General features: G+C 41.9%; 1 protein-coding gene across 4 annotated transcripts in view; it reads left to right on the top strand.

Annotated features, from left to right (window-relative positions):
- The window catches only part of DNAJC6 (DnaJ heat shock protein family (Hsp40) member C6), a 138,723-nt gene that overhangs the window by 81,396 nt on the left and 42,021 nt on the right, over positions 1-15,306 (top strand). For all 4 annotated transcript variants that reach the window (XM_032303775.1, XM_032303776.1, XM_032303777.1 and 1 more), the window contains exon 2: positions 13,785-13,935. In XM_032303775.1, coding sequence (XP_032159666.1) covers positions 13,785-13,935 — 151 coding nt within the window. The remainder of the gene's footprint in view (positions 1-13,784; positions 13,936-15,306) is intronic.

The raw sequence follows: 15,306 nt of genomic DNA, 5'->3' as shown, positions 1-15,306 counted from the left end.
GTGCAGAGAAGTAAGTTAATCATACCACTTTGTGGTCTTTAACCTGCATAGACCCCCCTCTGTGGTTTGAGTCTGGATTTCTTCTTTTTTCCTCCCTTTTTTCCTCATCCCATCCTCATTTCTCAGCCATTTGTTCTCTTTCTAATGCTCTGGGTCTTTATGTACCCACATTTTCCATGTTGAATATGACTAATCTCTGTATTACATACATCTTGTATTATTATGTAATTATATATGTATTTTTATGTTATACGAGATGCAATGTAACAAAAAGTCTTATGTGTATAACATGTCTGATACACATATGTAAATCTGAATGAAAACCTTAGAAGCGAGAACTCACATCTCTGTCTCATACTGTTTTCCTCCTTCCCTCCCTTTCACCCTCACCATCACATACATACATACATGCAAATGAGAATTTCTCGAGCATTTGTCCTTCCAGCTTTGGAATCCCAGGATTCTTCATTGCACATATTACTTGATCCCTCCCTTGAGCTCTGTGATTCAGGGTATGTGTAGAGTTCTTATTCTGACCTGTCCTGAGTGACTGAGCGTGGTCCCTGCCTCTTAGCACAGCACTGCACTTTAGCAGGGAATGGCCGTGGCAAGGGAGACAGTCCCATGGGACCAAGGGTAGTATTTTGTGGTCATTCCTATGTTTGTCTTATTTTTTCCCAAGCAGTCTGGACTCTGTTCAAGTGTATGGCAATAAGGATGTAAGCTTTGGAGTTAAAGGGGTGTGTGTGTGTGTGTGTGTGTGTGTCTGTGCATACACATGCACATATATATACGTCAAGACTTATCCAGTGTTTACATTTTAAATATGTGAAGTTTATTGTGTTTAAATTTTATAAATGTCAATAAAGCTGTGGTTTTTTTTTTATTTTTAAGTTAATCATAACAGTGTTTGGAGGAAATCCTTTTATCTTTCTGGTGCATCTATTTGAGGCATGGGAGTACGTCACTAATAATCCCACTGGGTGTTGAAGTGTTATGAGTTTGAGTTTCTTCCTCTCGTAGCCCCAAGCAGGACTTCCACCTCTGTGACCATGTGTATCTGACTGTGCCTGCTGAAATGCAAAAGCATGGGTCTTATCATCAGATTAACATTTGTGTGTCCTAGCTAAGTTATCGGATGTGAATGAATCTGCCTCTTGGAGACAGTTTCCTCATCTGACAAATAAGAGCAAAAATGTCTTCCCCTACTGTGTGGGATAGGGTATGTTTGGAGTGTAGGGCTTACCATGTAGGAAGGCTCCCTTGGCTCTGTGTGTCATCCATGTGTGTTTGTGTAGTATGTAGCATACACATATTGACCCTGATTTTGTAAACAGCACGCAATATCCATCCACGGTAGTTGCTGCTCCTCTTGGGAGCAGTGATTGGATCTTTCTCGAGAAGTCTGCTTGCAGTATCAGCTCCAGAGTCTCTGCCTAGGAAGAGCTAAGAGGAGACAGTCTCCTGGGAAGGGAAGAAGGGGTTTAGAAGCTCCTCTTAGGGCTGCGTTTGAACAACAAACACTGTGCTTTTATGAGATTCTGTGTTATCTGGCATTTATTTGGAAGGACTGTTAGAATTCTCTTGGCTGCCCTTTGAGGCTTCTTTGGTCTTCCCTCTCCAATAAAAAGAACTGAAATGTTGTAAAGAAGACTTTTGCTTGATTTTTTTTCTTTGTGGTATTTTTAAGCAGGTCCTTTGCTATCTCTGTCCTCCATCACAAACAGGGTCAGATAACAGTAAGGATGTTTTCTCTGTTTCAGGCAAGAAAGCTAGTCATTAAGAGATATGTCATAGTCCATCTAATGCAATTTAAGCCCTGACCTTTTGGTTAGAGAAGGGAGGAAAAAAATTGATAACCCCTCACTTCCTGGAGTTGAGAGGCCATGTGGAAGACATAACCCTTCCTGTTTGTTCAGAGTTCTCTTGGGTGCTGATCTGATCTTCTTGCTCAGTAGATTTGATCATTGCTATTCCATAATGGTGAAGCTCTTTATTTGGCTCAAGTGTTGGAGAATAAAGATCTTTCACACTAAAAAAAAAAAAAGATCTTTCACATAGATCTGTTTTTCTGGCACACCGTAATTACTCGAAATACTTGTTGAATCAAATTAAGCCATATCCATGTTTCCATTGTTTTATATGAGAGTTTACAGAATAGAATTTGGACTGACAACTGTAGCCTAATTCCAGTGACCCATGAAGGAACAAAATGTGTTAACATCCATTCGGCTGGAATTTCCCTAGCACCAACCCTATGCCTTGCTTTTATTCTACACAGAGTCAGCTTTGATCTTACTGTAGTCTTCACTTGGATTGCATTTCCCATTCTTTCTCCTCTCATCATTCTTTTCTTTGTATCTTGGATTTTTTCCAGGAAAGAGTAGCTAGTGGTGCTTAGTCCTTTAGGTCCTCTTATCTATCCGAAGATAAAAATTTCTCCTTGGTCTTTTTGTAAAGTATTAGTCTTCCATATAATAAAGCTCTTTCTGAGTTTCATGAAATCCCCATCTCTCAAGCAAGCATGCTTAGTGGGTGCTAGAAGGTAACAATGCTGCAATGAGAAATTCAGAGAGGTATGGGGAGACAGCAGAAGCATCTGGTTCATTTGCTGCCTACATTTAGGCAGAGACCAAGTCTCTGCCAAGTTGATCTGCTTGCTCTCCCTCACCATCCCTTCCTTCTTGCCCCTGATTCCTGTATTCTACAACAGCCCGGTTTCACATACATTTATTAAGTGCTTACAGTGTAAAGATATTTTGTTAAGATTTTAGGGGGTTATGAAGTAGTTAAAAGTTGTCCATTTTTGAAGACCCAGACTCATGAGGATTGAGTGTGGTGGGTCAGACCACCTAGGAATATTTCTTATATAAGTCAGACTGCTCCAAATCCTAGGATGGGAGTGCAAAGTGTGGTTTGAATGGGGCTGTGAGAGACAAAGTTCTTATAAAAGAAGGTAGGGTGAGAGGTGGGTAAGGGCAGAGGCTTTGGATCCAGCCATCCTGGGGTCCCATCTCATTCTGCTATGACCGTTACTAAACTTCATCAAAGCTTCCATTTCCTTAGTAGGACTCCCACCTGCTACTGTACTTGACGTGAAGGTCTCACTCAGTAGTTTATGGCGTCTCACTCAGTAGTTTATGGAAACTGTTCAGTAGAGTGCCTAGTTTAGAGTATGTGTTTCATAAATAGCCTTGGAAAATTCCAGTATAGTTAACATCCAGTGTTATATTAGTTTCAGGTGTCCGTTGTTAGTGATTTAGTAATTCTGTACATGACTCAGTGCCCATCATGGTAAATGTACTCTTAATTCCCTTCATCTACTTTGCCCATCCCTCTGCTTACCTCCCCTCTGGGAACCATCAGCTTGCTCTCGATAGTTAAGTGTCTGTTTTTCGGTTTGTCTCTTTTGTTCTTTTTCATTTGTATTATTTCTTAAGGTCCACATATGAGTGACATCATATGGTATTTGTCTTTGTCTGGTATGTTTGATTTAGCATTATACTCTCTAGATCCATGCATGCCATTGCAAGTGACAAGATTTAATTCTTTTTTATGGCTGAGTAAGATTCCATTGTGTGTATACACTACACCTTCTTTATCCATTTATCTACCGATGGACACTTGGGCTGCTTCCAAAATTTGCCTGTTGTAAATGTTGCTTCAATAAACATAAGGGTACATATGTATTTTTGAATTAGTGTTTTCATATTCTTTGGGTAAATGTTAGTGGAATTACTGGATCATATAGTATTTCTGTTTTCAATTTTTTGAGGAACCTCCATAGTATTTTCCATAGTTGGCTGCACCAGTTTGAATTCCCACTAACAAAGCATGAGGGTTCCTTTTTCTAATAGATGGCCTTTCAAAAATGGTGATGGTGGGGTGCCTGGGTGGCTCAGTCTGTTAATCATCTGCCTTCAGTTCGGGTTATGATCCTGGGGTCCTGGAATAGAGCCCCACTGGGCTCCCTGCTCAGTGGAGAGCCTGCTTCTCCCTCCGTCTGCCCTTGCCCCCAGGTTTGTACATTCTCTCTTGTTCTCCCCCACAAATAAATAAATCTTAAAACAAAATAACTATAAGAATGATAAATGAATGTCAAAGAGTTTTAGAACTGGGAGCGGGGGTACTTAGGGAATCATCTAGTTAATTCCCCAGGTTTTATATTCTCAGAGACCATAAGTCTGTGATTCACCCATAGCCACATGGCTCAAGAAGTTGCTGGGGCTGCTTGTCACATTAAAGTCCTGAAGAACGGGTACAGAAATACTGATATGTAATATGTAAGCATATATATCAAATGTAAATTATAGCCCCCTTTTATTCTCTAAACAAATATACCATGCACATGTAACTGCTTAGCAGATGATAATATTTATAGCACAAATTATTCTAATTTTTACTTTTCTGTTGATTTTAGACAGTCTCTAGAGTGTTCTTGTCACTAGCTAAATTGTCACCATTTCTGAGCCATTGTTTGATGTGGGGAATGGCACCAAATTCTTCCAGCAAATTCCCAGTCAAATTGATTGTAATGCGCTCTAGTACCTTGTTCCAGCCAATGGAGGACTTAACGTGCTGCTGATATTTCAGGGCTGATAGCAGTGCCTCCTGCATGGTTTGGGTCCTCAAAGCCTGAATCATTGTCACCACCTGCTCTGTGACCTGTGCTGAGCTCCTCGGGAACTGGGGGCTGCACACACCCCGGCCTCCATCCCTGTGGTCTGTTTAGCGGTAAGCAGATCTGTCCATGTTTAGGAAGGCTCTGGTGCAATGGCCTGTACTTTCCCAAGTGACTGGTAGTGTTATTAGCTCACACTATGTGCCAAAAAGTACAGAAGTATTTCAGTATTTCAAAAACCAGGACACTGAATCCGTGTGAACCTGGTTATTAGCCATGCAAGTAACACATAGTGGTTTCCCATACAAGGCACCAGATCCTTCAAGAAGAGGAAACCCCAGAATTAGGAAGAAGTTCACCTCTGTTCAACATTCAGGATTCTGAACTACTGAAAGGGAGGAGTTTATAGGTGCTGGAGCTGAAGCCTCCAAAAGAGGTTCAGTCCTTGTCCCATCTGGCTTCACCAGCCCTGAATCGGAGCAGCAGGGCCTGTGTTTTCTGAGGCTACATAACTTTGCTGGAGACAGCCTTTCTCCTAGCTTCATTCTTTTCGTTCCCCATTTTTAGTATATGTGCTGCCGAAGCGAGCACATCCTTTTCGTTCCCCAGAGCCACTGGTAGCTGTCATTTATTAAGTGCCTGCAGCGTACCAGGTGTTATGCTAAGGGCTTACAGAGCATTCTTCATGATTCTCACCATAATCCCATGTGATATACTATTAAGGCTTCCATTTTACAGGTAAGGAAGTCACGACTTCGCTTAGTTACTTAACTTCTGCCTACTCGTCCAGCTGTAGGAGAACTCGAATCCAAACCAGTTCTAGTCGCTTAAAGCCTATATGTGACTGCAGTGGCTATGTCCTGTTCCCAGCCTCTTGTTGACGTAGGAATGTTTATATTTGTTCGTTTTGATATAGTGTTATTTATTTCTTCTGTGAAATTGTTATTTCTACTTGGATTCTTGGGTATATTGTGGCAGGCAGTCCGGTGACTCATTTATACGAGAGCTGAATTTCTAAGAAAATAAACATTTCTGATTGTTTTAGAAAATCACAGTACTTAAAAATCACATTGAAGGTGGGATGCCTGGGTGGCTTTGTTGGTTAAGCAACCACCTTTGGCTCAGGTCATGATCCCAAGGTCCTGGGATTGAGTCCTGCATCCTGCTCCTTGTTCAGTGGAAAGCCTGCTTCTTCCTCTACTTGTGTGCATGCACTCTCTCTCTCTCTCTGACAAATAAATAAATTAAATATTTTTAAAGGTCACATTGGGGGTGCCTGGCTGACTCAGTTGATAGCGCACATGGCTCTTGATCTCAGGTAATGAGTTTGAGCCCCATGGTGGGTACAGAGATTACTTAAATAAACAAACTTAAAAAAAAAAAATCACATTGGGTGCCTGGGTGGTTCAGTCAGTTAAGCATCTGCCTTCAGCTCAGGTCATGATCTCAGGGTCTTGGGATCAAGCTCTGTATCAGGTTCCCTGCTCAGCTAGGAGTCAGCTTCCCCCTCTCTTTTTGCCCTTCCCCACCCCTGATGTGTGCATGCTTGCTCTCTCTCTTTCAAATAAATAAAATCTTAAAAAGAAAAAAATCATGGTGACATGTTTGGTCTCACTTGATCCTTTTGACACCAAAAGGCATGTAGGAAGGTTTTTATTCTCAATTTGTTCCCATTTTACAGAGGGAGAAGAGGTCTGGGAAGAGTACAATATCATACTGAAGGCCACAGACATTTTAGGGAGAAAAATGGCATCTCCAGTCAAGACCTCTCTCCCCAGTGTCCTGCTTTTTTCTAAGCTGTCCCGAACTAGGGTGTATGAGGAATAAGGTGTAACCAGCCTTTGATTCTAGAAGCCAAGGCAGTGGGCTTTTTCCTGGCGGATATAGCTATTATCCCCATGTGATTGATTTCTCTAATTGCGGGAAGCCAAGAGCTAAAAAGTCTACCATAAACAAGGAGGATGAAACTTTCTGTGGTGATGACACTGGTTCTCTGCTTCGTGCTGAGTGTTGTGGAAAAGGGATAGTATTTTCCTTCATTTTTGAAAATGCAGCAGCTAAGAGCCTAGATTGTGGAGCAGCCTGTCTGGGTACAAATTCTGGCTCACTAACTTTGGGACCTGGGGTAGGTCACTGATGTGTCTTTGCTTCAATTTCCTCATATGGAAAATGGGTATCTCCTTCACAGGGTGGTTGTGAAGATTAAATACTACATATAAAGAATTTAGAGTAGTGCCTGGTACCTCGTTGGCATTCCGTAAGTGTGACTTGTTATTTCTATTTTATATTTATTAAATTGTCTGAATTCTTTCTCTAAACTCAAATAATTTTCTTTTGCAGAAATGGGATTGTAATGTGTGTGTGTGTGTTGTATCCTGCTTATTTTTCACTTAGTTCTTTGTCTTGAGCATCTGTACTCTCCTACAAACTGATTTCAGTAGCTTATTATGTAGATTGTTAGAGGTACTCAACCACTTCTCATACTGTGGAGAAATACATTTATTGTCTCTTGCCATTATAAACAGTACCTCGGTGAACATGTGCTTTGCTAAATCTTTGCAAACCATCCTTTTCTTTTCTTTTTTTAAAGATTTTATTTATTTGACGGATGGAGATCACAAGCAGGCAGAGAGGCAGGCAGAGAGAGAGGAGGAAGCAGGCTCCCCGCTGAGCAGAGAGCCTGATGCGGGGCTCCATCCCAGGACTCTGAGATCATGACCTGAGCCGAAGGCAGCGGCTTAACCCACTGAGCCACCGAGGTGCCCCATCAAACCATCCTTTTCTTGTGATGACAGTACTTTATGGGGGAGAATCCTTTTTTAGGAGTCATCAAGCAAAATTATCTGCAGCCTAGGGTGTCACGGACACATAGATTATGTGAGCAGTAGGAGCATACATGGAGAATGACCACAGTGCCTCATGGTCAGGCCTTTGTCAACATTTTCCTTCCTCTTTCATAGTGCGTTTCACAGCATTTGGCTTAGGGCTGACAAATCAATAAGATGTTAATGAAAAGTAGCCACACCTACTTTTCCTATCACGTTAAGGCAGGTAAGACCAGCCTTAACATTACTGCTAGTCTTCTTAAAAACAGATGCTATTCCAGGCTTGATGACTGAGCCACCCAGGCAAAACAGATTCTATTCCAAATAACCATCAAATCACCTCCAGTCTCTTTTGGAATGGAGCGTGATAGAAATACAGAGCAAATAGCTAACTCACAGTCCAGTGGGAAGCAGAGAATCTCTCCCAGGAGATACAAACATTGTATCGCTCTGCCAGCTGAGAACTAGTCAGGCTTTACCTGTGGTGAGTTCCCATGACTTGAGAAGGATAGGAGGCTGTGTCTTGTCTCCTAAATTAGGAATCCCAGCAAAAACTTGCACATTACATCCTGAGAAATGACACCGGCACAGGGTTTTCTAGTGCTTGCCTTTGGTGCGCTTTGATTTTAAAATGACAAGACAAGACTCCTGGGGGCTCAGTTGATTAAGCATCTGCCTTCAGCTCAGGTCATGATCCCAGGGTCCTGGGATCGAGTCTTACAATGAGTTCCTACTCAGCAGGGAGTCTGCTTCTCTCTCCCTCAAGTAAATAAAATTTTTTAAAAAATAAAATAAAATGACAAGACATCATAGAACAAGAATCTACCTGGAGCCTTTGGCGCATACGTGGCTTTTTCTTTCTCTTTGGATGGTGCTCTCGTGTTCCATCAACTCTGACTTCCCCACTCCCGCCTTCTAAGACCTACAAATCCCTGAAGACACTTTGCTAAACTTGGTGTGTGTTCTCACTAGTTGCCATACAGTCAGAGCATTTAGAAATATGTCCGAGGTGGCAAAGTTTGGATTCCTAAGAATGCTTGTCTTTTAAACCAGCTAGTGCAGGAGTTAGAAAACTTCTATAAAGGGTCAAATACAAATCCTTTAGACTCTGTGGGTCATCGGGTCTGTTACAAGTACTCAACTCTGCTGCCTTAGCATGAAAACAGCCATAGACAATGTGTAAAGAAATGAGTGTGGTTGTATTCCAATAAAATTTTACTTACAGACCTTGAAATTTGACCTTCAAATAATATTCACCTTATTAAACATTTTCTTCTTTTGACTTTTTTCGATTATTTAAAAGTGTAGAAGCCATCCTTGTTTCATAGACTGTACAAAAATAGGCAGCAGACTGGATTTGGCGCGTGACATTTGTCAGCTCCTGACCTGCAACAGCCATTATTTTTCTCCTACGTATTACTTTCTGACTGGCCCATTTCCCTCTGTGCTGTGTCATGGTTTTGAAGCCTCTCTGCCCTTTCCCTCAGCTGAGATTCACATAGCCTTTGGAGAATCTATGCTTCTGCCCCTGTTGTAGCTCATCAGGGAAAACCAGAATACATTCTACCTAAAAGAACCATTAGGGCAAATTCAGATAACATCTCTCTTCTCCTTTTTGTGTCCTGGCTAGTTTGACATGTAATATGGGTGTATGGAGAAGACAGACAGACTCTGAGAAATGGTTCTGGTTTCTGCAGGGCTCCAAGGTTCTAATGAACAGTGCATGCTGCCTTAGAGATGGCGAGAGTCTGATTTTTAGATAATCATGGATATTTATAGCCTTTTAATAGGCTGGTACCATGGAGTTCTGTTCCAGCACAAAATCGAGAGTCACAGAGAGGCCTGAATAATCAATTTGATGTCATCTCTTAGAAGAGTGGTACATAACACGGGTATTCAGGCTAAAGTGGAAACTTGGAATAGAAATGGGGGAAGTATAAACATTTGTACCACCCTGTCCCCAATATATTTAAAATGAAAACACAGTACAGAATTTTTTTTTTAAGATTTTATTTATTCATTTGACAGACAGAGATCACAAGTAGGCAGAGAGGCAGGCAGAGGGAGAGAGGAAGGGAAGCAGGCTCCCTGCTGAGCAGAGAGTCCAATACGGGGCTTGATCCCAGGACCCTGAGATCATGACCTGAGCTGAAGGCGGAGGCTTTAACCCACTGAGCCACCCAGGCGCCCCCACAGTACGGATTTTTATGTGAGGCTGTGTTTAAAGCGAAGCAATATGCCCTATGTCATCGGGAAACAGAACCTGAAAGGACATTCTCAGATCCGTGGTTCTAGCCCTAATCTGTGGGGCTGCCCTTCAAACTGATTCCTGGCATCTTGTGAAACAGTGGGGCAACCCAGGTTGTCTTTGACATCATGAGGTTGGTTTGGTTGGTCTGACAGATGCATTGATTTATGGGAGTGTTTATTGTGGGAACATCTGTTGCCGAGAGCAGCCAGATGAAAGGCATACAGGTGGGAGGTAGAAGAGAGCAAGGACTAGGAGAGGGGTGGTTGTGCTTAAGTTAGGCAGGTGGGGACCATCCCAAGGACAGTTGTTAGAATGGAGCTGATGTGGAGCTGTAGAATAGTGGGAAATGGTAAAAGTATCCTAGGCTTTGCATTGTATAGATCTGGACTTGAATCTCCAGCTCTGCCCCTGGTTAGCTCAGGTTTTAGGTGAGCTCTTCCCTTCTTTGAGCTGCATTTCTTCATCTATAGCATGGAAATTATAATAAACACCCTTCTTCTTTCCACCTGTGTGAAACTGTGCTAACAAAGACATCCCATTGAGTTCCTGGTACGTAGGAGAACCCAGTCAGTGGTAGACCTTATTCATGTTGTCCACGTGTCCGTTCATTTGTTTGTTCACCAGTGTTGATTGTGCTTTGCAGTTTGTAATAGAGCCGTCTTTTCGAGTAGATGCCTAATGGTGACTTAGGCCTAAAGCATCTTGGGATCAGGATGAAAGTACGTGGTAGTCAACATGTATTTATAGGCATGTGTGTGAGCTTCCAGACGCCACATAGGAAGTTAGTGGGAACCTGAAGTGCAATCTAAAGAACACAACTGCCTGGCCAATAAACACAATACAAGATACACAACTCAGTAATTGGGGAAAGCACAAAACAAGACCAAAGTGAGATACCACTTCACACTCACTGGATTGGTAAAAGTTTTTCAAGTCTGACAATACCAGATGTTGTATTGCATTGCTAGTAGGAGTGTAGACTGATAGGACTGCTTTGGGAAATGATTTGTCAATATCTGGAAACCTGAAAATGTGCATATCCTTCTTACTGACAATCTATTGTTAAGTGTTACCTAGAGAGAACTTCCTCTGTATAATCAAGGCAATGTGTTCATAACCACATAGTTCTAATAAACGACCTTAGTGTCCATCAGTGGGGTAATGGATCATACTTTGAGTTAAAGTTACAGGTGGCACCATAAGAGATGAATTTTTAAACCGTGGTGAGTGAAAAAAATAAAATTGCAGACAGAAAAACATTTCTATACAGCTTTAAAACATGGAAAACAACATTAATGTATTGCTTATGGATATCTGGATATAATGTATTGCTTATGTAATAAATGTTAAATTACTTGGAATGATATACATGAAAATCAGAACAGTATTACGGAAAGAAAGAGGGACATGATGGAAGGGTTGCCTATGGCTCAAATCCCATTTACTCACTAGCTGCGTACCCTTAGACAAGCTTCTTGAGCTCTGTGCCTCAGTTTTTTGGATCTATGAAAGAAAATAATAATAGTGTCTGCTTCATAGGTATGTTTTGAGGATTAAATGAGTAAATATAGGCAAAATGCTTAGAATAATACCCAGCAGATAGTAAGTGCTATAAAAGTGTTAGTAATTATAGTTTTTATTATACACATCTTTTATCTTTTGTTGATTTTTAAAAATCTTGAATATTGCGATTTTTCATTTATAAGTGTTTCAGTATTTACTCCAGTAGGTGAGGACTGTTGTTGAACATAACTACAACATCATTATTACTCCTAAAAAAGTAACAGTAAATCCTTAATATCAAATACTCAGTAAGTGCTCAAATTCTGGTTTTCCTGTTAATGTGATTAATTTTTTATTGTTTGGATTAAGTTCCAAACAAGATCTACACATTCTGCTTGGTTGACTTGTCTTTTAAGACATTTTAATCTATAGATTCCTCCAACTTTCCTTTTTTGCAATTTTTTTAGCTTTATTGAGGTGTAATTGATATGCAAAATTACACACATTTAATGTGTACATTCTGATGACTTCAAACATATGCAGATACTTATGATGCTGTTACCACAACCTCTAAAAATCGTGTACTCTATCTCCTTAACATAGTTTAAAGTGCGTTAAAAATATTGCAATTTTTTAAAAAAGAAGAGGTGTCATCATATCACTGAAAAGTAAACAAAGATTGAGAATATCGACATAAGAGGGCGCCTGGGTGGCTCAGTGGGTTAAAGCCTCTGCCTTCAGCTCAGGTCATGGTCCCAGGGTCCTGGGATCAAGCCCCACATCGGGCTCTCTGCTTGACGGGGAGCCTGCTTCCTCCTCTCTCTCTGCCTATCTCCTCTGCCTACTTGTAATCTCTGTCTGTCAAATAAATAAAAAAAACTTAAAAAAAATTAAAGAGAATATCGACATAAGTTCAGGATGTGGCATTATAGTAGTTAGCTACAATCTATTGACCCCTAGATATATTAGGTACTATACTAATAGTTTTATATGCACTCATTTAACCTTTCTCTATGAAGAAGGCACTATTTTTATCCCGATTCTACAGTTAGGAAGAAAGAGGCTTATGAAGACTGTTACTTTCCAAGGTCACACAGTTAGAAGTAGCAAGGCTGGGCTAGAACCCAGGTGAAAATGGCTCATGCTCTTGCCTGCTGGGCTGGATAGACTACCTAGCCATTGTTCACGCTAGCCTCCTCCACACAGGCTCCTACTTTCTTTCTGTATCAACCTTTATAAGCGGAGTTGTGCCGTGGGAAGGAACATTCGCACAGTGGGAATTGGGGCACTTGTAATAATAAAGGGTTATTGGTCTCTCGTGTTACATATTCATCAAAGGTCAGCTGGGAGTTCTGCTACATAGCTTCTTACTCCAGGACCCAGGAGTACAGCCCTGATCTCAAACCCTGCCAGTTGCTGGGGCCAAAAAAGAGAGGGACAGAGACATACAGAGGGAATGGGAACTATGGAGAGTTTCATACTCAGAGTTAAATGCTCTATCCTGAAAGCGACACACAATACCTCCACACACATACCATCAAATACCAGAGACTAGAGCAGTGGTTTTCAACCAGAGGTAATTTTGCCCCTCCCCCCAGGGAATATGTGCCAGCACATTGGACACAATGCCAACACATTGGAGACAATGTGTTGTCACAGCTGGCAGCACTGGGGTGCTCCTGGTGCTATCTAGTGGCTAGGGGCCAGGACGCTGCTAAATACCCTACAGTGCACAGGGCAGCGTCCCACCCCCGACCCCCCCACCCCCCAGCAAACAAGAATTTTGCCTTAAATGTCAGTAGGGCCAAGATTGAACAACTTGGCTAGAGCTAACCGCAAGGGACCAAAAAGTATAATTTTGTGAATCTGTAAGGAAGGAAAAACTGGAATACTTGACAAATAACACTAATAATCACTGTGCATCCCAAAAGCTGTTACAAAGGCCCCGAGGAAGCTATTTTCCACAATGGCAGTGAAGATGAGTTGAAGGGATAGGCATGGGATGAGCCTTCTAACACAGTCAGCTCCAACCAAGGACAGAGGAGGCCGCTGGACCCACTTCTAAGATGCCCTTCCTCTGATGAGGCATTGTCTGAAAGAAATATAATGTGGGCTGTGGGTACAATTAAATTTTTTCTAGTATTCATATTAAAAAGCAAAAAGGAGCAGGTGAAATTAATTTGATAGTATCGTCTATTTAACTCAGTATATCTGAAATACTGCCATTTCAACATGTTATCAATATAAAAAGTATTAACAAGATATTTTACGTTCTTTTTTTTGCGCCATCTTTGAAATTTATTGTGTATTTCATACAACACATCTCAACTCGGCTAGCCATATTTCAAGGGCTCAGCAGGCGCCAGAGGCTAATAGCGACAACCCTGTGAGCTTTCTGTGCCTGGGACAGCATGGCGCTTGGCTGGGTCTCTGAGGCCCGGCAGCACGGCTGGAGCCCTGAGTCAGTAAGTTCTGAGAGTGGGCCTCACTTGCAGGAGCGTCTGCCCCGCTGTGCCTATGCTTGAGGGACGAAGAGAGACTGCATAGTTTGTAGCTCACCTCCACTTCTGTTGTGCCTTTGCAGGTGCCTCATCTCCAGACATGGAGCCCAGCTACGGGGGAGGTCTCTTCGACATGGTGAAAGGAGGTGCAGGACGGCTCTTCAGTAACCTGAAGGACAACCTGAAAGACACCCTCAAGGACACATCTTCCCGAGTCATACAGTCTGTTACCAGGTACATTCTTTGTTTCAAGTTTTTTTTTTTTTTTTTTTTTTTAATTTATTTGACAGAGAAAGAGAGATCAGAAGTAGGCAGAGAGGCAGGTGGGAGTGGGGGTGGGGGAAGCAGGCTCCCCACTGAGCAGCAAGCCAGATGTGGGGCTCGATCCCAGGACTCTGGGATCATGACCTGAACCAAAGGCAGAGGCTTTAACCAACTGAGCCACCCAGGTGCCCCTAGATACGTGCATTCTTGCTGGCTGAGTTCATGGATCCCCATGCCCCTCAACGACCTGGTTACCTGCCAGCTGCTTTTCTGCTCAAGGACTGACTGTTGTGTGATGTAATTGCATGGAACCTGATCGACCAAGCAATGTCATTGAAGCCATCACGTTGAGGCCTACAGAAGCAACGAGCACAGGCACAGATGGCTCAGCGCATTACCTTAAAATATAGTGGTTGCCATCCCTGTCTTGTGAGTCCAGCATCCTGGGTCCTCATGCATTATCTGCCCTTGTTAATTAACCACGTGACCTAGGCAACTTAATTAGCCTCTCTGAGCTTGACTTTTATACTCTAATAGGATTCATGTCACTGGTTGGTTTGAGAATTAAACAAGGTAATAATGCACATGTAACCTGAAAACAATACTTATGGATTATAATTGAAACAATTATTTTTTGTATCTTAATGGCTCTTTGAACATTGTTTAATGGAGGAAATTTCCTACCCTTCTACTGTATGAAAATTCTTACAAGCAGGCCATATGAATTGTTTTTTATTTGTAGGTATTAGAAAATTCTAGGGTTGCTTTAAATTACAGTATACATTTTTTTATTATTAGCATGTAATGTATTATTTGCCCCAGGGGTACAGGTCTGTGAATCATCAGTCTTACACAATTCACAGCACTCACTATAGCACATACCCTCCCAAATGTCCATCCCCCAGCCACCCTATCCTTCCCCTGCACACCCCCAGCGACCCTCAGTTTGTTTGGTGAAATTAAGAGTCCCTTAGGGTTTGTCTCCCTCCCGATCCCATCCCATTTCATATTTTCCCTTCCTACTCCTCATGACCACCGCCCCCTGCCCTATCTCTCAAATTCTTCATATCAGAGAGGTCATATGATAATTGTCTTCCTCTGATTGACTTATTTCAGTATGCAGTTTTTAATCAAAAATTCACATGTCAAGTCCAAAATATTAATCAACATTTTAACCTTTGTTCAGAGGTAAAAATTTATCCCTTACCTGCAATCCCCAGCTAGGGCCTGGCAGGCAGAGAAAGGATGTTCCTTGTTTCTCCATCACTTCCTTCCTTACCCTCCAGCTGCCCAGACTTACAGGAGATAGTCACACGTAGGCAAAGAGGCTGGAATAATCCA

The sequence above is a fragment of the Mustela erminea genome, chromosome 10 (assembly GCF_009829155.1).
Source record: "Mustela erminea isolate mMusErm1 chromosome 10, mMusErm1.Pri, whole genome shotgun sequence".
Classification (NCBI taxonomy): Eukaryota; Metazoa; Chordata; class Mammalia; order Carnivora; family Mustelidae; genus Mustela; species Mustela erminea.
Note: the sequence above shows the minus strand (reverse complement) of the source record. Positions and strands in the feature narration are given on the sequence as shown.